General features: G+C 41.6%; 2 protein-coding genes across 5 annotated transcripts in view; both read left to right on the forward strand.

The window, feature by feature from the left end:
- LOC109424624 (protein charlatan) overlaps positions 1-24,217 on the forward strand; it is a 181,552-nt gene that overhangs the window by 57,596 nt on the left and 99,739 nt on the right. The window contains exon 1 of one of the 4 annotated variants that reach the window (XM_062843143.1): positions 7,281-7,893. The exons of 1 other annotated variant lie outside the window; for it this stretch is intronic. The gene's annotated coding sequence lies outside the window, so the exon portion shown is untranslated. Of the gene's footprint in view, positions 1-7,280; positions 7,894-24,217 lie in introns of those variants that run through there. 2 more of the 4 variants (XM_029865162.2, XM_029865164.2) reach the window with 2 other exon arrangements.
- LOC134290871 (uncharacterized) lies at positions 23,054-23,560 on the forward strand. Its single transcript, XM_062858085.1, has one exon. It carries the CDS (start codon positions 23,054-23,056, stop codon positions 23,558-23,560), a length of 507 nt encoding a protein of 168 aa, XP_062714069.1.

The raw sequence follows: 24,217 nt of genomic DNA on the forward strand, positions 1-24,217 counted from the left end.
TTTTTCAAATTGTGAATTGGAGTAAAATTTCTGTGAAATTTCCGTATACCAAGAATATCGTGATTTTGGCAACATTGCCGGCCTAGGGGCCAAAACCAAAGATGCAGTCACGTTCCCATATGTCTGTAGGAGCATCCTGGAAAGTTTGACGATATTACTTTTTTGCTCCCCGAACATTTTTTTTTTCGAATTGTGAATTGGAGTAAATTTTTGTGAAATTTCCATATACGAAGAATATCGTGATTTTGGCAACATTGCCGGCCTAGGGCCCAAAACCAAAGATGCAGTCACGTTCCTATGTCTCTGTAGGAGCATCCTAGAAAGTTTGACGATATTACTTTTTTGCTCCCCGAACATTTTTTTTTTCAAATTGTGATTTGGAGTAAAATTTCTGTGAAATTTCCGTATACGAAGAATATCGTGATTTTGGCAACATTGCCGGCCTAGGGCCCAAAACCAAAGATGCAGTCACGTTCCCATATGTCTGTGGAGCATCATGGGAAGTTTGACGATATAACTTTTTTGCTCCCCGAACATTTTTTTTTTTTCAAATTGTGACTTGGAGTAATTTTTTGTGAAATTTCCATATACGAAGAATATCGTGATTTTGGCAACATTGCCGGCCTAGGGCCCAAAACCAAAGATGCAGTCACGTTCCCATATGTCTGTAGGAGCATCCTAGAAAGTTTGACGATATTACTTTTTTGCTCCCCGAACATTTTTTTTCAAATTGTGAATTGGAGTAAAATTTCTGTGAAATTTCCGTATACCAAGAATATCGTGATTTTGGCAACATTGCCGGCCTAGGGGCCAAAACCAAAGATGCAGTCACGTTCCCATATGTCTGTAGGAGCATCATGGGAAGTTTGACGATATAACTTTTTTGTTCCCCGAACTTTTTTTTTTCAAATTGTGACTTGGAGTAAAATTTCTGTGAAATTTTCATGTACGAATAATATCGTGATTTTGGCAACATTGCCGGCCTAGGGTCCAAAACCAAAGATGCAGTCACGTTCCCATATGTCTGTTGGAGCATTCTAGAAAGTTTGACGATATTACTTTTTTGCTCCCCGAACATTTTTTCTTCATATTGTGACTTGGAGTAAATTTTTGTAAAATTTCCATATACGAAGAATATCGTGATTTTGGCAACATTGCCGGCCTAGGGCTCAAAACCAAAGATGCAGTCACGTTCCCATATGTCTGTAGGAGCATCCTAGAAAGTTTGACGATATTACTTTTTTGCTCCCCGAACATTTTATTTCAAATTGTGAATTGGAGTTAAATTTCTGTGAAATTTCCGTATACGAAGAATATCGTGATTTTGGCAACATTGCCGGCCTAAGGGCCAAAACCAAAGATGCAGTCACGTTCCCATATGTCTGTAGGAGCATCATCAGAAGTTTGACGATATAACTTTTTTGCTCCCCGAACATTTTTTTTTCAAATTGTGACTTGGAGTAAAATTTCTGTGAAATTTCCATATACGAATAATATCGTGATTTTGGTAACATTGCCGGCCTAGGGCCCAAAACCAAAGATGCAGTCAAGTTCCCATATGTCTGTAGGAGCATCCTAGGAAGTTTGACGATATTACTTTTTTGCTCCCCGAACATTTTATTTCAAATTGTGAATTGGAGTTAAATTTCTGTGAAATTTCCGTATACGAAGAATATCGTGATTTTGGCAACATTGCCGGCCTAAGGGCCAAAACCAAAGATGCAGTCACGTTCCCATATGTCTGTAGGAGCATTCTAGAAAGTTTGACGATATTACTTTTTTGCTCCCCGAACATTTTTTCTTCATATTGTGACTTGGAGTAAATTTTTGTAAAATTTCCATATACGAAGAATATCGTGATTTTGGCAACATTGCCGGCCTAGGGCTCAAAACCAAAGATGCAGTCACGTTCCCATATGTCTGTAGGAGCATCCTAGAAAGTTTGACGATATTACTTTTTTGCTCCCCGAACATTTTATTTCAAATTGTGAATTGGAGTTAAATTTCTGTGAAATTTCCGTATACGAAGAATATCGTGATTTTGGCAACATTGCCGGCCTAAGGGCCAAAACCAAAGATGCAGTCACGTTCCCATATGTCTGTAGGAGCATCATCAGAAGTTTGACGATATAACTTTTTTGCTCCCCGAACATTTTTTTTTTTCAAATTGTGACTTGGAGTAAAATTTCTGTGAAATTTCCATATACGAATAATATCGTGATTTTGGCAACATTGCCGGCCTAGGGCCCAAAACCAAAGATGCAGTCACGTTCCCATATGTCTGTAGGAGCATCCTAGAAAGTTTGACGATATTACTTTTTTGCTCCCCGAACATTTTTTTTCAAATTGTGAATTGGAGTAAAATTTCTGTGAAATTTCCGTATACCAAGAATATCGTGATTTTGGCAACATTGCCGGCCTAGGGGCCAAAACCAAAGATGCAGTCACGTTCCCATATGTCTGTAGGAGCATCATGGGAAGTTTGACGATATAACTTTTTTGTTCCCCGAACTTTTTTTTTTCAAATTGTGACTTGGAGTAAAATTTCTGTGAAATTTTCATGTACGAATAATATCGTGATTTTGGCAACATTGCCGGCCTAGGGTCCAAAACCAAAGATGCAGTCACGTTCCCATATGTCTGTTGGAGCATTCTAGAAAGTTTGACGATATTACTTTTTTGCTCCCCGAACATTTTTTCTTCATATTGTGACTTGGAGTAAATTTTTGTGAAATTTCCATATACGAAGAATATCGTGATTTTGGCAACATTGCCGGCCTAGGGCCCAAAACCAAAGATGCAGTCACGTTCCCATATGTCTGTAGGAGCATCCTAGAAAGTTTGACGATATTACTTTTTTGCTCCCCGAACATTTTATTTCAAATTGTGAATTGGAGTTAAATTTCTGTGAAATTTCCGTATACGAAGAATATCGTGATTTTGGCAACATTGCCGGCCTAAGGGCCAAAACCAAAGATGCAGTCACGTTCCCATATGTCTGTAGGAGCATCATCAGAAGTTTGACGATATAACTTTTTTGCTCCCCGAACATTTTTTTTTCAAATTGTGACTTGGAGTAAAATTTCTGTGAAATTTCCATATACGAATAATATCGTGATTTTGGCAACATTGCCGGCCTAGGGCCCAAAACCAAAGATGCAGTCAAGTTCCCATATGTCTGTAGGAGCATCCTAGGAAGTTTGACGATATTACTTTTTTGCTCCCCGAACATTTTTTTTTAGAATTGTGAATTGGAGTAAAATTTCAGTTAAATTGTCATATACAGGAAATACCGTTCAAAGCTTGGCTCACACTTCATTAGTTATTTTAAAACTTCTAGCGCATGTTGGTTAACGGTTTGCTCGCGCGATGTAGCGGCACAGAATTTCAGGACTCGATATTGCGCTGCAAATAAATTTTTTGCTCGCGCGATGCAGCGGCACGCTCGTTTACCCCCGGTGGTAGGCACTCTGTCTTACACTGCTCGCGCAGTTGCTCGCGCATTTAATTTGGATATAAAGCATATCCAATATTGAAGCAATAATTACTACATCGGTTGCTCGTCAAGAGACAGGTGGCCGGTGAACTTCAAGCGCAAAGGAATTAACGTAAAAGCTTGCAGGAGCTGAATTTCGTCCACCTTATTTTCGTTCATGAGCTGCGAAATATCGGATTGAAGCTGCAACTGCAATAGATTCTAGAATAGATCTGTATTTTTCGGAAAAAAAGAACTGTACTCATCTCAAATTCAATGTGCTTGTTGCTTCCGGCAAGCTGCTGGTTTTTATCCATATAGTCATGGTGATCTTCTACTTGGCCAACCAATGTCTTCTAGCATTTGTTGCAAATACGGACGGTTAGTGGGTGCATTCCAACAAATCCAACCTATCAACGCAGGAGTGGGACCAACGGCTTTAGGTATTTAATGAGGTGAGAGCAAGGTGAGAGGTAATCACTCAAAGTGAAACAAAAACAAAAAACATAACCATAACAAGTGTTTGACAGCTGGACTCAAGTGATTTGAAAACGATCGTTGCGCCATCTACAAATGATTGCTAGTTGGGTTATTTCATTTGAGATGACGGTTGATGCTGGTTACACACATGCATTATGCTAACATAAACATCTGTTATCTGTGATTATACAAAAAGACATCATACAACTAGGTTCAATAAACGTTGATGAAAAGTTTCTGATATATTTAACAGTGAAAGGTTTAAACGTTAAACAACAGCTGGGTCATATTTTAGGTCTCATTTGCCCAACGTAGACGAAGCCTAAAAGCGCAACAGCCTGAAAATATGTTAGTTTAATTGTTATCATCAGCCACTACGGACTACTGAGACCAATGTATTTATTAGCATACCGCATAATTGAATTTGAATGAAGATTCTATGCCTTCTTCCAAAATTTGAGCTGATTTGGTTGAAAATTGAGACTTCACAAGCTCTTCAAATTTTATATGGGAATTACTTTCAATCAACCATAGAATTTTCCCAAATATATTTGAGGGTTAGTAGACCCCTGATACTCTATCAGCTACAACCTCACGAAGAACGCATTCAAATCGGACGCCTCGGCACACATCGGGTTCCTCAACTCATAATTTCGTACAACTCATAATTTCGTGAATATCAATTTCGTTTGACATTCCTGCTAAAATATATTGAAATGTTCTTAAATTGTTTTACAAAAATGTGAGCGAACGAGCAGTTTTTAAATTTGTGGGTATGTTGCATACTTTTGTATGATGAATGTGCGGTATGGAATTTAATGATAACAATAGTATCTAATGTTTACCCTATTGTTCTTCTTCTTCTTCTTTATGGCACGACGTCCCCACTGGGACTTGGCCTGCCTCGCTTCAACTTAGTGTTCTTTGAGCACTTCCGCAGTTATTAATTGAAGGGCTTTCTTTGCCTGCCATCGCATGAATTTGTATATTGTGAGGCAAGTACAATGATACACTATGCCCAGGGAGTCGAGAAAATTTTCCCGACCTGAACGGGAATCGAACCCGTCGTCTCCGGATTGGCGATCCATAGCCTTAACCACTACGCTAACTGGAGACCCAGTTACCCTATTGTATGCCCATTAAAATACTGTAAAAATTAAATCTCATGTTTACCTGTTGTTATCAATGCTACGAATAATATGAAATGCACTCTGCAATACATATATAATATAAATCCATAGACTAATTTCAAGACCTCGATGTACCAAAGAAAACCATTTAATTTTGTGTGTCGAGTCCGGTAATATTAATGTTTGTAATATTTTTTCCGTGTAAATTGCCTAAATTATGTTTAGCGTGTTACACCGACCTGACAGTAAAGGACTAAAAATAAATTACGTAATTGGGTACCGAGGATTGTTCACCGTCTGCGAACTTGACTGCGGAAAAAATAACGACCATGACGCCGCTGATAAATCTCTGTTAACATATTGTCGCGCTTATCTTTTATTAGAATCCTGTGGCGGTTGTACGCCCGCGAGGTCCACAGCAGCAGTGACAGTCGCAAGGCAAAACAAAAGAGAACATGTTCCCGCCCAAAACAAAAGCACGTGGGTTTCGCGAAGTGACAGATGTTATCGGATGTGTTTGTTATGAACGACAAGAGTGGCTCAGCCAAAAGAGTGTGCTTGCTGTCAAACCCCATACAATGGAATAAAATACTTTTAGAATCTGGTGACGCTTTTATGATTAGTAACTGCCGCGCTTATATCAGAAGCGAGAGGCAGGTAATCGCCATATTCAGATTTTTCTTGAGAGGCATAATAAGAATCTATTATTTTTCTTCAGTTTTTCCAATAAATTCAATGGTTTATTTATCTACCGTGACTTTACAACATTTTAACGCCTTTTTCGTCAGATTTTCCACTGTAGCTCATATATACGATTGATTGATTGATTTGTCTTTATTAAAGAGACTTTCAGCCCTTGGCTGGTTCGTCTCTATCTCATATATACGACCGTAAACCTCTAATATATTTGCATATTCGGATTCCTTGGGAAATTTGCAGTAAATATAGTCTATTGAAAACCTTTTTCAAAATACGAATTAGTAGCGTGACGTTATAACGTTGTAACGTCACGCTACTAATTCCCATTTTGAACATACTCTTCCAATAAAAACTAAATGTTCAACAACTCATACTTATCGCAAATTTTACAAGGAATCCGAATATGCAAACATATTTGAGGTGTACGGTCCTTTTTAGGAGTTACAGAGGAAAATCTGACCGAAAAGGCATCAAAACGTTGTAACGTCACCATTTAATGTGTCATGTGGGTTATTTTCGAGCTTATTTTAGTTCCAGTTTCCCTACTGATAATCAGTAGAAGGTATGGTTTTAGTTTTTAATTTTTCTTTGGTTTTTCATCGTTTTCAGTTAAATATTTTAATTTAATCTCTGCCCCTTTTTGATTTCGTTTAGTGACAGTACATATCGAACATTAGTCTTATTTCTTACATAATATTTCCAAATTTTAAAAAGCCAGGACATTTACTAAAATCACCAACGACTCTCGGAGCTGTCAAGAGTGTGCATGGAACGAATTCGTGGGAAGACACCTTACCAACTAAACCAACTGCAAATCGTATACATCTCAACTAGCTGAGTTCAATAGGATGATTCCTTCCGCTGCAGACCCGAAAACTGCTGCAACTTTGGGATCTATAAGAACACAAAGCATTAACGAGTGTACCGAGGTTAATCGGCTATTGAGAACTCAGTAAAAATATGGAAAAAATACTGAACTCAGTGAAAAAACTACTGAGCTGGAAAATCAGAATCTTAGTGTGTGCATATTGCGACCGAAGAAAAGGCGGTATCTTAAGCGATTTAGGCAAGGAATTTCCCATGCGTCTACATAAGCTGAGAAATTCCTTCTGATCTGCAAACAGCCGTTAAGGGCGAAAGTAACATGATCGATTTCTTTTCGTCGACTCTCTCTCTTCTTCAAGTTGATGCGACAAGATGCAAGTTCGATTGTACTTTTGTATGCTTGGACGCAAAATTGCAACCATATTTGCATCTTGTTACTTTAATTTGAAGAGAAAGTCGATGAAAAATAAATCTATTATGTTACTATCGTCCTTATTTAAACTCAATCTGGAAATCCAAATTTTCTGGAACAAATTCAACTCAACTACACTCAGAATTCGTTCGTTATACACGGTGCCAGTGCCACCCACTTTACGGCGATATTTTAGATATCTTTATCAGGGAATCCCTTTTTCAACATAACCTCGCCGTAGGTATAAGAAAGTTCCGATCTCTCCGAAGCTGAATCAGCTCAAGCTTTTCGCACAGGCTCAACCTTCGCCTTTGTGTGGTGGTAGCCCGCCTCGCCTGCTCCATGCATGTCGATGTATTGGTGCACGCTCCGCCGTCCTCTCTTCTCTGCTGCTCAGCGCTGTTCGTTCGGTTCGGGAGAAAAACAAAACGGGAATCACCGCCGTCGCCGCAAGGAGGTCCACATTTCAATACATCTCCAAACGTCGCCGAGTGTGGAGTCCGCGGTACGCACGTTTTTCTCCCGTTTTCATTCGCTTTTGAGATCAGTCAGTTCGTTGTCTCGTCGGTCGGTAGTGCGGTTCCATTTGGACCAGGCGGGTAGTGCTTTTTCCTTCATTACTGGCTTCGGGTGTGATCGTGACCTGATCCATTCTTCCTGCATCGACGAAGGGACTTTCGGAAAGTTTCGGTGAAAAGTGTGCAGATATCGGTGGGTGCACTTCAGTGCATAAGGAGTTTGAAGGCATTTGCGTGGCGATCACTGCAAGTGATCAGTGATAGTGTCCGAAGATATAGTAGTGATTAGTGTGTGATCCCTGTAGTCGGAGTGTCCTTTTTTAGCAGCCCCAATCCAAGGAAACGACGTAAAAGGTAGGTAAAGCAAGTTTCATGAAATCAACCTAACCTCATGGGGGCACATTTTCCCTTTTGTTTGCTGCTGAAGGGAGGGAGCAACATGTAGGAAGCCCCTAGTATGGGTAGAATTTTCAATGTCAAGAGTCATGACAGGGTAGAGACCGCACCGCGCGCCTAGTCAGAGGTGGGTCGATCGCCAGTGGTTTGTGCTGTTTTGTGCTCTCGGCCGGACCCGACGACGGCGACAAACGGAGACGGAGAGTGTCATTGAGGTGGCAAGCGAGTCGTTCGGGTGCTGCTGCGGAGCTGAGCTGATAAAGCAAGGCAGGCGAGCTCAGACCCCCTCTGTTTCCACACCATCTCTACGCCCGCTGTCGCCCACTCATCCTGCTTCAAGTTGTTGTTGTCGAGCACGGCAGCAGCAGCAACACCACGATGGAAACGAGGTTAGCCAGTGGGTGGACCGCCATAAGTTTTCATTTTTTCTTTCGCCTCTCTCTCTCGGCTCGGCTCTTCCTCTTCGCATCGCGCACACACGCATTCGCTTCGCCGTCTGATCTTCCTCTCATGGGCTCATGGTGTGTAGGTATCCCCGCACCCGCTTGTTTGATTGTCGCCGTCCGACGGTATCGCAATCGTCGCCTCTGCTTGGGTTGGGTGTTGTTTTGGTATTTTTGTTGTGATTGTCTACTGTTTCTTGCGTTTGCTGTGGTACTTGTGAGGCGATGGTCAACCATCCGCCACCACACATGCTTCCTGGTTGACCATCATCGTCACATCCACTATCGTCGTCATTATGGGTCGTTGGGTTGGGACGATGGGAGTCGTTTGCGTTCTCGATCTCCGCTCTCGTGGGTTTTGCCGATTGTGATCATTCTGTTCTTTGTTTAGCTGTCGGATACGCACTTGTTCGGCTCGTCTCATCGATTGAAGGGATTAAGGGCGGACGGGACGGTCGGGTAAATATCCGCCATTGCTCTGTTGCTACTAAGATGGTAATCTCAGATTCTACTTCATATTTTGCAACAAAAACCTATCTTTGTGTATGCTCACTTGCATTGCACATGCTGATTGTTTTTCATCATCTTCAGTGCAATAGAACTCGAGATTACCATCTTCAAAATCGCGAGGTAAATTGTTAGAAAGAGAGGCAAGATAGGAAAAATAACACGGCGTCCCGTTTCACCTTAAGGGGTTGAGGCTTGAGAGAAAGGAAAGATGCTGAAACAAAATTCAGCCCTTTTTGTGTTAGTTGTGCTTTTGGGAAAAAAATATTTACTACGTCCATCGTTTTTCGGGATTTCTAGACATTCTTCCCCCTCTGTCGTCCTATCTTCTTATAGGGAACGTCCATAAATTATGTAAGGGAACGTCCATAAATTAAGGGGGGAGGGGGGGTTCAGTAAAGTGTGAGAACTCATACAAAAATTTCAGAGGTCTCATACAAAAAATGTGACATAGGGAGGAGGAGGGGGGGCTTGAAAATGGGTCATTTTAGCGTGACGTAATTTATGGACGCTCCCATTAGGGTGGGGCTAATTTCAAAAAATCTCTCCGATATATGATTTCCCAAGTGGAAAGTGATCTACTAGTCGAAATAAGTGAGCTGTACAAAAATGAGCGATTTCGGTTGATATTTAGGGGTGGCGCAAAGGGCTCATGTGAAATTTTTGCTAGAACAAACTTTCAAAAAACATTTCAAATTTAATTTTCAAACTTATTTTTTCTAGACTAAATCGGTGATTCTAGAACCCAATTGGGCCAAATTTGTGCTCAAAATTGCGATATCTCTACTGGTTTCTGAGATATTTGAAAAAATATGACGTTTTTTAGTATTTTTTGGGTTCGGTACCAAAATATGACATTTTTTTTAAATATCTCGGAAACCAGTAGAGATATCGCAATTTTGAGCACAAATTTGGTCCAGTTGGGTTCTAGAATCACCGATTTAGTTTAGAAAAAATAAGTTTGTAAATTAAATTTGAAATGTTTTTTGAAAGTTTGTTCTAGCAAAAATTTTACTGAACCCTTTGCGCCACCCCTAAATATCAACCGAAATCGCTCATTTTTGTACAGCTCACTTATTTCGACTAGTAGATCACTTTCCATTTGGGAAATCATATATCGGAGAGATTTTTTGAAATTAGTCCCACCCTACGCTCCCATACAGGCACTCTTCGATATAACGTACAAAAAAGTTTTCTCTTTGTACGTTATATCGAAGCAGAGAAAAATTTAATATTTTTTATGCTAATATTGATGATTTCGACGTGAAATTAACCCCAAATAATGATTTCGAAGAAATTCACAAAATCAATGAAAAACATGAGTTTTCTCGAAAAAGTAGGGGGATTAGGGGCATAATGGACACCTGGGGCGAAATGGACACCCCTGTGTTTGCCGAAACCATTGACTTTTATGTAAAACTTTCAATGCATAAGTGTAAAGGAACAAGTCATGGTTCTATTTTTCAAAAGTACCATTTATATTCCTCCAAAATAACCAAAATATCATTGAAATTGAATTATGTTTTTCATATGGTGAAATTCTTATAATTTCGAAGCAGCAGCATATAAGGTATAACGAGTGTTGTAGTGTGTCCACCATAAAAACAAAAGAATTGTTACCATTTCTACATGTATACGGAGATTTAGCAATGGATGAAGTATTTTATTTTTGATCAAAATTTACTTAAAAAAGCAATTTCAATGTTGTAGTGTAGTCGATTCGGGGCGAAATGAACACTGGCAATTATGAATGGATGTACGCGCATTGCATACTGTTAGGCGTTTAAAATTTTTGGAAAAAAAAAATCAAACTGATTATTTTAGCCTAAAGTTTAATTAATTAACTTTGATGTTTCGTAAACTCGTCTAAGATGGAGTATTATATCTGTGGTATTGATCTCCGTAAGCAAATTACTTAACTGGTTGGTGTAAACAAAGAATTAGCATAAAATATGCAGGGGTGTCCATTATGCCCCGATGGGTGTCCATTTCGCCCCGTACCTTTCCTGCCAGCCCTCAAAAACACACGGTTTACAATTCATTATTTCTTCACAATAACGACATTCTACAAGCTGTAAATGTTTGAAAGACGTAGGAAACAAGTTAAAGTTGTAAGCCAGCTTCGATATAACGTACACTAAATTTTTCCCCAATTTGCGCTAATTCTAGGTAACAAGGTTAATACTGCAAGAAAACATTGATTTGAGTGGTTTCGTAGCTTATCTGAGTGTTATTCCTGGGAAAAATTAAAATTTTCAATGTTGTACGTTATATCGAATTCGCTTTATCGAGGGTACGTTATATCGAAGAATACCTGTATCTAAACACGTACTGTCACACTTGTCTAGACCCCCCTCCTCTCCATCAAATATTTGACGTTATTTGTGAACGTTCCCTCTCTCATATTCCATCGTTGATAGGGTTATGTTTTCTGATCAAGTGTCCCATATGAATAGGAAACCCAGCAAATATGGGACTGATATGCGATCATAGGCAGTACAGATCCCTTTAAATAGAATAATCTCTCAAATCACTTAGAAATATTTCATTGATTGCTTCAGACATTGTTTAATGTTCCATGTTCATAAATTCCTTGAGAAAATCGTAAGTTTGGAACTTCCTCAGAAATTCCTTAAAGTATTCCGCTGGATTTTATACAAAATTTCTCTTTTGAAAGCCTTCCATAAATTTCTTCAGAAGTTTCTCTAGAGATTTCTTCATAAAACCTTCTTTGTATTTAAAAAAAAATCACGAAATTCCTTTAGATTTTTTTTTGTAGGGATTCCTTCAAAAATGCTTCTCCGAGTATTCTTTGAGAAATTCTACAAATGATTCTCCACAAAATCTTACAAGCATTCCTTCAGGCATTTCTTAACGAACTACTCCAGGAATTCCTGCAAGAATTATTCCATGAATTCCATTGGAAATTGTTACAGACATGTCTCCCGGATTTTCATATGCACCGGATATTGCTGGTAGGAATTCCTCCAGAAATTCCAAAAACAATCTCATGTAGAAATTTCTTCAGGAACTCCTCCTGGTATTTATCCAGCATTACAGATTTTTAAGGGAATATTTTGATTAAACTTTAGAAGAAACCTTTGTCAAAGTTATTGGAAAATTCTGGTTAAACCAGTTCAATTGGTTCGCCAAAAAATGGTAAAATGGATCGTTTGAGGATTCCTTAAAACACCTGAACCTCAAATATTTTCGAAAACAAAATTCAATTGAACAAAAAATCCAGAAAAGAAAAACAAATAAAAAAATAAAAATACTGTAAGATTCTTGAGCGAATTCATGCGTCATTCTTACTAGGATTCTGAAATGTCTTTTCTATTTTTTTTATTGTGCTGGGCTTAGTGCGATTTTTTAAATGTAAAATGTGTTCGCAATTATACTCGTACATATAAGAAAAATAAATAGTACCCGAAGGGAAACCAAAATTTTTAAAGCAGCAGATTGGTTTTCAGCAACGCTTAAAACTGAAATTTATTGAACGAATTATTATAATATTCCTAAACTAACTAAAACTAAATACTCACCAGAAGTGGTTTCCTTTCCCACTATTTCTTTGCCAACTTATCCCGAGTCGATATTTGGTGCCTTTACCCTAAACTGACCGGGGAGATGTAGATATTCACATTAATTATTCAGGTAAATATCTTTTTGGTTTTATCTTTCTGATTTAACTCACAGTGTACCAGTGTTGACCTTTCTCCCATATACTCTTCACAGGCTTCTGCTGGTACGAATTGGCAATCAATTTACCGCGGCTGGGAAAGTGTTTTGGGATACATTATTTTATCTTTATATTTCACTTCGCTTTAAATGCTTACCCAATAGACTTTTGCACTTCCTGGCTCACTATAATTCCCGACTAGTAATATCAATAAACAGACACAACTATCTCGCACTATTTCACTGGTTTTCGGTTGAACCTATCGCGATGGCGCTACCCTTCGTTTTATATCAATCCTACAACTGATCTCTGTTTACTTTCCCTCTTTCTATACTAGGCCTGTTCAATGTTGTTCTCAAACCTATCACCGCGTCGAAACACAAATTGTGGAAATTTTTCGGGCAACTCCCATTGAAATTTCTAAAAAAAAACACGAATATAAAACACAATAAAAGTTTAAAAAAAAGTGATTCTCGGAGAACTTCGTGAAAAATCATTTAAGGAATTTCTATTGGAATCTTTGATGAAGAAATCTCTGTTGAGATATCATATGAAATTCCTTGAGGAGTCCATGGAGGAATCCTGAAAAAAAGTACTGGGAAAATATGGAGTAGTTCCAGGAGGAATCACAGCAGAAATGGGTTGATAAATTCCAGCATGAGTTTCAGGATAATTTCAAACACGAACTTGTAAATGAGTTCCAGATGCAATACCAAGAGATTTTCGTATTGAAATACCAAGAGGTAGCCGTGGAAAAAATCGCAAGAGGAACCCCCGGGAAATCCATAGAGGAGGTCAAATTATGAAATCTAATAGAGAAATCCTGGTGAAATCTCATAGAGAAACATTTTAAGAAATTTCTTGAAAATTCTCTAGGAAAATCCCTAGATTAATTAATCATTAGGTCGGCTTCAGGGTCACGTTCTCCTCCATTTAGGAAATTTGTGCTATCCGTAGATTTATTCATTAATAAATGCATGGAGTAATGCATAGAGGATTTTTTGCAGAAATATGTACAGAAATCTCTGAATACATCACTAAAGGAGTTCTTGTAGAAATTACTGAATAAAGTCCTGCGGGAATATCAGCAAAAATTCTAGAGGAATCCCAGCAGGAGTTCCTGAAGGAATCCCTGGGGTATCACAGGAGGAATGCTTAAACAATTCTCAGGAAAATATCTGAAAAGGTTTTTATAGAAATTTTCAGAAAAAAATCTTGGAGGAACACCAGCTTAAATTCCTGAATTAATCAAATCAAGTTAATCAAAGATATATATGGGCGAATCCCAACAAGATTGCTTGGAAGAATCTCAAGGAAAATCCCTAGAGAAATTCCTGGAGGAGTTCATGTAGATTTTTTTTTTGAAAACGGTCCTGCATGAATTCCAACAAGAACGACAATAAATGAAATGAAATAAACAAGAATTTATGGAGGAATCCCAGCTGGATAAATGCCTGGAAAATTTCTTAAAGAGTGTTGCGTACTAAGATTCGCTTTGATGAGAAACATTTACTAAAGTGTATTTATGGTCATAATTTAATCAGTGTGCAATCAAAAGAGAACTAAAATACCGCTCAGCCCTGTTCCTCGCTTGAAAGGAATTACAAATAAAAAATTTCATCACCTCGCTGGCTGCACTGCTACCACCAACGAAGAGTGACGTTTTCATTTCCGCTGACACAACAGCGGCAGAACGAAAACCCGCACTGACGACAACAGCAACCGCGCGTGGTGCCACTAGTTTGCGAAAGAAGTGTAGTGAGAGCGGAATCGGGCCAAATCTCCAGACCTGCGGGCCGGGCAAGACGCCAACTAGAAACCCGGCGGCGGCGACCATCTTTGCGCCCAGGATTCCTTACATAAGGCAAGGGTTTCGACGGCCAATCAGCGACTCTTAGCTGCTGGAAGGACGGCGCCAACATATTCCAGTACCCGCTGATTAAATCTTCCGACTGCATCCACGTCGCACAACTGGTAGCACACGGCCGGTTCTTCCGCGGTTCTCCACACTTGGATCGCCCAGCAAAAGCACAGCAACGCATTCGGAACAGGAGGTGGCTCAGCCGGCAGGGAGGTCGGTCGTCCGTCAGATCGGATCAGGCAGGAACACACGAAAGGCCCCGAAGGGGCCTTTTGTTTTGTGGAACCATTCATAACCACGGCTGAATCCGAATCGACAACGGACATCGCGACCAGCCGAGAGAGAGGATTCACGTTCAGGATTGCAGCCATTCTGGTCTGTGTTAGCTGGAGATCCCCGTCATCATCCGCCGCGGCTGCTGCTACACGTCAAGAGGGGGAGCGTTCATCAAGTCGGACGATTGGGTCCCGTTATTCCATGCGCTGTCCTTGGATCGCGGCAAGTGGCAACAGCAGCGCCAACCGCCGACGTTTGACCCCAAGGAGACAAGATCGACCAAGAGGCGAGACGTAGAGGGCATTCGGCCTCTCGTGTAGATAGAGCTTCTCATCAGTCCCGAGGAGGTGGGACCGCGCCCGATCAGAAGTACGACGGCGGCGCAGTGGTGGGCGTCAAGCGATTGCGGAGGTAGCGGAGCGGTGAGCAATGCACGAAACTTAATCTAAAAGATCTAGGCATGAAGATTTTGTAGCATGAAGGCATCGCTCGTAAGGAGCCATAGTAGATAGGGACCCTAGAAGAGAGAGAGGAGGCTTGCCCCACAGGGGACCTGATAAGAAGACCTAAATACACAATGTTTACAAGTTGAATTTGGCTCTATTTTGATTTGGTTTGAGGAGAAACCCAATATTGGCGCCCAACCAAAACGAGCCCATAATATTATTATTTGAAATAATAGTATTAAATTATTTGTGGGGATTTTAGTTCTTTGTCCGTTTGGCTAAATTTTTGTGTTGAAGATCCTTTAGGCAGTATGGATCCCTTATACCTCAGCGATGAGGAACTCAATTATGAGTTGGCTTTGCGCCGATGCAACCAACCAGCTTCTGCAACCCGCAGAATCAAAGGAGTGCAGTTGAGAGCACTCATTCAAAAAGAGTTTGCCGAAAACGTGAAATATACGTCATCTGAGCATGCCATGCCGCCAGATGTTAACATTCATCGTTGTGAACAGCAAGTTAGACTGCTGATTCCAATGATTGAGACGGCGCTCAAGAAACGTAACACGGATTTTCTAATCCAATCCCGATCTCGAATGTTACATTATCGAAATCGTCTGTCAATCGTGAAACCTCCGTTAGACCTGATCGATATGCACGCGTCGGTGTCAATGCAAGTGAAGACATCAGTGATCGACTTGGTGATCCGGTAATCAGTGATAGTAGTGCGCAAGTGTTACAACCAGCAGATGGAGCGGGATCACTGGAATACCAGCTACACCACAACACTCTTCTTTCACCGGAGGAAGAACAGAACCAGAGTAGAACGGCAGCAGCGATCACGCAAACGGGCGCTATAAGGAGGCAAAACAACGAAGGACTTCACAACGACTTTATCCGAGCGACAAGCTCACCGATTCGGTCGGGCAGAGGAAGAGGACGCGGAGTTGCGATAAACCTTTCTCAGCCGGGCCGTAATTCATCACAACCAAGAGACACACCTCCACCGGCATACCATCCCATTGGAACGAGAATGGCGCAGGACAGCACAACCGACCATTTGAGAGACGAGCTACTGATACAACTGCTTCAGCGTGAACAGCACGCACAGGACAGGCAAGAGACAGGAAGAGGCCTCAAAGCGGTTCATAACTGGCCATTTAAGTTCAAAGGCGAAAAGGACACCACATCGTTAAACACATTCCTAGACAGAGTGGAAACCTTTGCACGATCAGAGGGTCTTTCCGACGATACCCTGCTAAAGTCTATCAAACATCTGTTACTAGATGACGCTTTGGATTGGTATGGCCGAGCGGTGTCGCAAAACCTGTTAGTGACGTGGGCGGCTTTCAAAAACGAAATACGTAAAGAGTATCTACCCAGCAGCTACGAACAGATCCTAAAATTAGAAGCCATCTTCCGGTTTCAAGCACCGGACGAGTCCTTCGCGAAGTACTATCGTGACATATCAGCATTGTTTCGTTTCGTTCAGCCTCCCATGAGCGAGCAGGAAAAATTCTTTATTGTGAAGAAAAATATGAACGCCGACTACGCAACGATTGTCACCGCAGCGAGGCCAGCATCTCTACAGGACATGGTCGAGGTTTGCAGTAGCTACGATGAGACCCGCATGTTGCTGAACCGACAGAAACGAGTTCCTTTCCCACAGAACAGCTTGTTGGAGCCCAACTTGGCAACGCCGGTGAACCGTCCAACACCTTTGAATCGTGGAAACCCCCGATTCGGACGAGTACATGCACTGAACTCGGAAGAGGACTTCAGCCAACTGGAATCCTGCAGCTGTCAACCACAGGCTACCGCGAGTAAACAACCCACCGCTAGCGACAACCGCAAGAAATTGCAAGAATCGGAGTCCACAGGCGAGAAGGAAGATTGGCAGCAACGGATCCTGGAGTTAACGGAACAAGTGAACGCGTTGAAGCTACGGCAATACGACAGGGACGAGCGACCGCATCGAAATCAACGGATTCAAGACCAAGAACAGCCGGAACGTGCGCCACAACCTGGGGACCAAAGGAGAGGGGGATTGATCTGCTGGAATTGCGATGAAGACGGGCATAGGTTTATGGATTGCCCAAAGCCGCAAGCAGTCATGTTTTGTTACCGATGTGGACACAAAGGATATTCTCTGCGCAACTGTCCCACATGTCGAGCAGGCTTGGGAAACGCAGCTGCGGGGAACCAGTAATCGAGGGAAGGAGTTCCTCGCAAACCTTCTACAATCCCTCAGAAATCCCGAATCCAGCCATGATCAATACCATTATTATAAATCCCGAAGATGACGAGCGGCCGCATGCAGAAATATCGGTTCTGGGCAAGAAACTACGAGGACTATTGGATAGTGGAGCAAGCTGTTCCCTGCTTGGTGGCAACGCGATCAAAATAATCGAAGAGCTGAATCTGCGGAAAGGAGAGGCCAAGGGCCAGATCAAAACAGTGGATGGAACAGCGCACAACATAAGAAGCTTCGTTTATCTCCCGATATCATTCAACAACCGGGTTCAGACAATCGCAGTACTTCTGGCTCCTTCCTTACCAGAATGTGTTGTGCTTGGCATGAACTTCTGGAACACCTTTGGTGTCAAACCAGTATGCTGCGCGTTGAACGAAGTTAACATAGAGACCAGGGATCACCCGGAGACCGATGAGACTGCAGTGGAAGAACCAATGAAGGAGTTAACACCAGAGCAGAAGAGAGCATTGGATCGTGTCATCGCAACTTTCCCCACTGCAAAGGAAGGCGTATTAGGTCGCACCACTCTCTACGAACACCGGATAGAAGTCGGCGAGGCTAAACCCAAGAAGCAACGGCATTACCCGATGTCTAAGTACGTGCTAGACGAAGTCAATAAGGAAATCGATCGAATGCTGGCGCTGGACGTCATAGAGGAGGCAATGTTCTCTCCGTGGAACAACCCACTGGTGGCGGTGAAAAAGAAGAATGGCAATTACAGGGTTTGCCTAGACGCACGACACTTAAACTCAATTATGACGAATGAAGGATACCCGATACCGCAGATCTCCGCCATCATCAACAACCTTGGGGGATGCGCATATATCTCGTCGATAGATTTGAAAGACGCCTTCTGGCAACTACCACTGGAGGGAGCGTCTAGACCGTTGACTGCGTTCACGGTACCTTCCAGAGGGCACTTTCAGTTTAAAGTAGTGCCATTTGGTCTTTGCACGGCCAGTCAAGCACTCTCTCGGCTGATGACGCATCTGTTTGCCGACCTTGAACCACGAGTCTTCCACTATCTAGATGACATCATCATCTGTTCGCGCACGTTCGAAGAGCACTTGGAAATGCTGGCAGAGGTAGCGGCTCGGCTACGACGTGCGAATCTAACCATATCACCAGAAAAATCAAAATTCTGCAGGGAGGAGATAAAATATCTAGGCTACGTGTTGAATGAGAATGGGTGGAAAGTTGACGACGAAAAGATAGCCTGCATAGTCAAGTATCCAACACCTACGAACAGGAAAGAAGTCCAACGATTCCTCGGCCTATGCAATTGGTACAGGAGGTTCATAGCAGAGTTCTCACGGATCGCAGCACCGCTAACCGAGTTAACGAAGACAAAGACAAAGTTTCGATGGACGGCGAAGGCAGAGGAAGCAGCACTCAACCTCAAAGCAGCTCTAGTTTCGGCTCCGGTGTTGATCATGCCGGACTACAACAAACCTTTCTCGGTAGCTTGCGACGCCAGCGACATTGCCATTGGGGCGGTCTTAACGCAGGAAGTGGATGGAGAAGAACACCCTGTAAGTTACTTCTCTCAGAAATTATCGTCCTCGGAGCGAAAATACTCCGTAACCGAGCGAGAGTGTCTGGCGGTGATCCGTGCCGTTGAAAAATTCAGAGGCTACATAGAAGGAGTGAAGTTCGTCGTCTACTGTGATCATGCGGCACTATCATACTTGCTGTCCTTGAAGAACCCAACCGCACTCATGAGCAGGTGGATCCTCAGATTGAATGCATTTGACCTGGAAATCAAATACCGTAAAGGAAGTGTCAATGTAGTACCAGATGCGCTCTCGAGGATTGTGGCGACCACCAGCTTTACAACGGAAGAAACAGAGGATTCGTGGTACGAAGCGTTGGAGCACAAGTTAAGAACACAAGCAGAAGACTTCCCTGACTTCAGGTTAGTTGAAAACCACATCTATAAGAACTGTTTGTGCACCGAAGGCGGGGAGACGACACACAAATGGAAGCGGGTAGTGGCAATGAAGAACCGTGCAGAGATCATCAAGCGATACCACGACGAGCCTACCGCAGGACACCTAGGATTCCACAAAACGCTGGACAGGGTTCAATCGCAGTTCTACTGGCCAAAGATGAGAGAAAACATTGGACAGTACGTTAGAAGCTGCGGCGTATGCAAAGCAAGCAAAGCTCCAAATACCACCATGATGCCGGACATGGGAAGCCTAAAACCTGCTAGAATACCGTGGGAACTAGTGTCGGTAGATTTTGTCGGTCCTCTGACACGCTCAAAGCGCGGCAACACGGTTCTACTAGTCGTGGTGGATTGGATAACAAAGTACGTGATTGCTCATCCTATGCGCAGCGCAGACTCTGGAAAGATGGTGGAATTCCTCGAGCAGCAAGTCTTTTTAAAATTTTCACGTCCCAGAATCATTCTATCGGATAACGGGAGACAATTTGAATCGATCGCTTTCAAGTCACTGCTTTCGCGGCATAAGATCACGCATATGAAGACAGCGTTCTATTCACCAATGGCAAACAACGCGGAGCGTGTTAACCGGGTGCTGATCACTTGCGTACGAGCTCTTCTGGACGATAACCATTAGAGTGGGTCAACGTTGTATGGGAAAATTAAAATTTGATCACATCCACCCGGAACAAAGTTTTTTCGATGCCTTTTATCGCCCTAAATAGCTGTACAAAATTTGGGCGCGATCGGTTGCGTCCCCACATTCCGCATTGCGTTTGAAATTTGTATGGAGTTTTATATGGGAATACCTACATTTTTGCATTTTCCTAATGTTATGCTTAAATTTGTCTTGAACTATGTAACAAATGATGTTAAAGTATAGCCTAGGGGATGCTGATCAACTTTGCCGAAGAGAGAAAGATGCTAGAGCGACTCTGAAAAAAGTTATTAATTTCCAAAGTTAGATATCTCCGCGCAACTACTGAAAATCATTTTTGCTGCCAACACTGCTGGTGCTTCAAATGATCACTTTATCCTTGCATTCCATTCTGACATTTCTGAACTTGATTTGTGCGGAAAAGTTGTTTAAAAACAACAACTCATGGTCTCAGTCGCTTTTCTACGCATTGTTTCCCTTATTTGTTCTTATTATTTTTATTCTAATTATTTTAGGAACAATGGTCGTCTAGGCCGTCTTCTAGGAAATGGTCGTGGTTCCGGATTTGCTTCAGGGGAGTAACGGACGAACCTTCCAGCCACTACTGGTGACCATTTCACGAAGTTACCTGAATCTGGTTTGGGACGACTGAAACTCCATGGCATTACAAAGTATAATGAGAGAATTTTTGACTACATTATTTAGTGCAGTTCTGATTATTCCACGAACCCCGAAAAACAAGTATAACTGGAAAACATGTGTGACGTTCGTGACTGCGGAAACGAAGGATTTCTTCGAAATTATGAAAATTTCCACCAATTTTCTCAAAACCCCGGCCAGCCAGTGGAGCTCAAATGAAACGTTTTGTAAAGCAAAGAAACGAGTTGCCTCTTCAATGGTTGTCAACGATGTCGCCGAACGAGCAGTAAAGATGATCACAGATTTTAACACCAAATCAACAAGAAATCCTGAGCAGCAACATTATTTGCTGCAAGTTGTGGAGAAAAACAGGATCGAACAGCCTATGGCATCGTAATGTCTAATTTTATTTAACAATCGTAAACCATGTCTTAAACAAAACTTTGTAAATACAACTATTTAAATTTCAAAAAAATGTTGGAACTTATTACGTTCTAGGAATTATAATGATAACAATAGAAAGCGTATGAATTGATCTATTCTATTAGAGTTATGACACTGAAAACACACAAAGATTTCAGAGTGAAAAGTTCAGAGTTCAATAGTTTGATTCTAGTTTGCTTATAGGAATCAAAACAATAATGACTTGACAGACTCCTCAACTAGGTATTAGGGTTCATTCACAATTTTTAACACAAAAAATATTGGCAAAAATACTTTGCCTTCTTTTTGCAACGCTTTTTGTTTGGTTGTCCCAGCCTTATACAATTTGTAAAAGGGTTCTTATGAGTTGATGCTTCTCTTCCTTGAAACTGTCAAAAAGTCCTTTCGAATATGTTCTAAATTTAGATCAATGGTTTTCCTTCATCCTTTCCCATCCCATGATCACCAGAAGTCAGCCAGCCATTTTTATTTACAATATCTTGCAATTCTCTCATTCTTGTTTTCGATCTTTCTAACTTAAATTGTCCGCATTTCCGCTTACGGTTGCAAAATCAAGTGGATTACGGATTTGATCGAACCAAACTTTTGAAAATTGATGCGTCCAAACTTTTGAAAATTGATGCGTCCGTAAACAAGAATGAAGGTGAAAATACCGGAATTCCTTGAACAATAAAGCAATAAATTAAATCAGAGGTTGGTAATGGCACTTCCACAACTAAAAATTTGTCTATATTCAAGTTTCTAATAATAAAATAATTTAGCTCATACAACTGAAGCACAAGCAAAGTCATAAACATATCGCAAGCCGGTCTTCAAAGAACTCTACTCTTCCCTATATTAGCTGAGGGGAAATGATTGTATTTTTTATTTTGCCATATTGCTAGTCAGTGTCCATTTAACGTGTCATTTAATTTACCATTTTTTACAACCACTACTGTTGGAACCACTACATCATAGGCATAATAATTATGTATTACAGCTGCAGCGGCAGGATTATCTCAATGTTCGGGGAGACTCTATACAATTACACATAATTTAAAATAATATAAAATAAACAATCAATAATCAAATTTCTGCAAGAAAAATGCTTGCATATTTTATACATTCGAAAATGAAATATAACATCTATCTGCGATGGTAGCCAATTTTCGCATATGAAAACTCTCACAAATTAGCGACTTTTTATTGCTCTTGGTTTCCAAAGTAAGAAAAATATGATCACAAGCCGGGAAACAGAAATACTTGAAAACTGTTGTCTTCCTTGAGAAATTCTGGAACAACCTCGGAAGTAATCCGAGTGGTCATAATTTCCTAAATTTCTTGCACAATTCTTTTCTGAGATATTTCGCAAGCCAGGTTAAAAGGAATTGTTTATAAAGTGGTCACCGAGTCAGAAAGATGGATATTGATTGCTCCCCATACTCCTCCTAAACATTTCCGGTCCGGAAATATTCCTCAAAAGCTGACCTAGAATTATAAGAATATTATAAAAAATAATAAAGGTAAACGTAGAAAATCGGCTGGAAAACATTTTTGAACCTAATCCAAATTGTTGTTTGTTGATGAAATGGGGGATTGGTTTCCATGAAATGTCAGAATGAAATGCAAGGATAGAGTGATCATTTGAAGCACCAGCAGTGTTGGCAGCAAAAACGATTTTCAGTAGTTGCGGGGAGATATCTAACTTTGGAAACTAATAACTTTTTTCAGAGTCGCTCTAGCACCTTACTCTCTTCGGCAAAGTTGATCAGCATCCCCTAGGCTATACTTTAACATAATTTGTTACATAGTTCAAGACAAATTTGAGCATAACATTAGGAAAATGCAAAAATGTAGGTATTCCCATATAAAACTCCATACAAATTTCAAACGCAATGCGGAATGTGGGGACGCAACCGATCGCGCCCAAATTTTGCACAGCTGTTTGGGACGTTGAAAGGCATCGAAAAAACTTTGTTCCGGAAAAATGACCATGTTGACCCGGTCTAATAACCATGCTGGATGGGATGATAATCTGGCGGCGATAACGGCGGCGATCAACAGCGCTAAGCATCAAGTGACAGGAGTCAGTCCGCATTTCGCCAACTTCGGGAGAGATCTACTGCTACACACAGACTTATACGCTCAAGAAGACCTCAACACACCGGAAGATCCAAAGGTGGCACAGGACATGCGGTTATCGACAGTGAAGAGGATCCAAGAGTTCGTGCTGCAACGAATAAGGAGGAACCATGAGAAGACCAAGCAACGATACAATCTGCGGACAAGGCAGGTAGACTTCAAGAAAGGAGACATCGTTTGGAGACGCACGTTTACCCAATCTTCCAAGGCAGATCACGTCAACAAGAAACTGGATCCGAAGTTCGTGCCAGCAATGGTGAAACAGATCCTGGGGAAGAACATCTATATGCTGGAGGACGTTGCTGATGGCAAGGCAGGCCGTTATCACGCAAAGGACATCAAGGCAGATTAAGCAAACTTGGTAAAGCTATGTCCACAGGCAAAGCCTGTCAACGATGAGCCCTATGCTCCGAAAATCCGTGCCTAGCGGGAAAACGGCAGTCAGGTCAGGTGTGATGAGCAAAAACTTCTAAATGACTACCTCTCCACCTCGACAGTTTAATCAGCTATGTAAGCAGCCTTGTTGCAGACTACGACCTTCATCACGAAGAGAAGAACACACGCATTGCGGTCACAAAAGTCAGAAAACATCATTGCGGTCATCGCACGCTTCCGTCGCGCCAGGAAGTAGACCGCTCGCCGTTCGCGAAACGGGAGAAATCGCGCCTTGCAGTTCTGGCAACGGGATGCAGGGAGCTCACCAATGTTCCAGATAGTGTCTTGGGTAGGAGGAACGGAGACCCGGGGTCGACGACCAACAATCGGTTCGGCGCGGAGTTGATGTTTACGGCCACTACCAGGCGCAGCGAGGTATCATCTGGAGATGTTGGGAGTAGTGGAGCACGACGACAAACAGAAGCCTACGGAAGGCACGGGAGATTGGAACCCTGAAAACCAGTGGCAGAGTAGGGAGGCTCCAAATACCAGCATGCGAAGAGGCAAAACCAGTCAATCAGCTATGAACAACACCAGTTACAAGGAGTTCAGCCCTCGAGAAACACTCAAGAAG

The sequence above is a fragment of the Aedes albopictus genome, chromosome 3 (assembly GCF_035046485.1).
Source record: "Aedes albopictus strain Foshan chromosome 3, AalbF5, whole genome shotgun sequence".
Classification (NCBI taxonomy): Eukaryota; Metazoa; Arthropoda; class Insecta; order Diptera; family Culicidae; genus Aedes; species Aedes albopictus.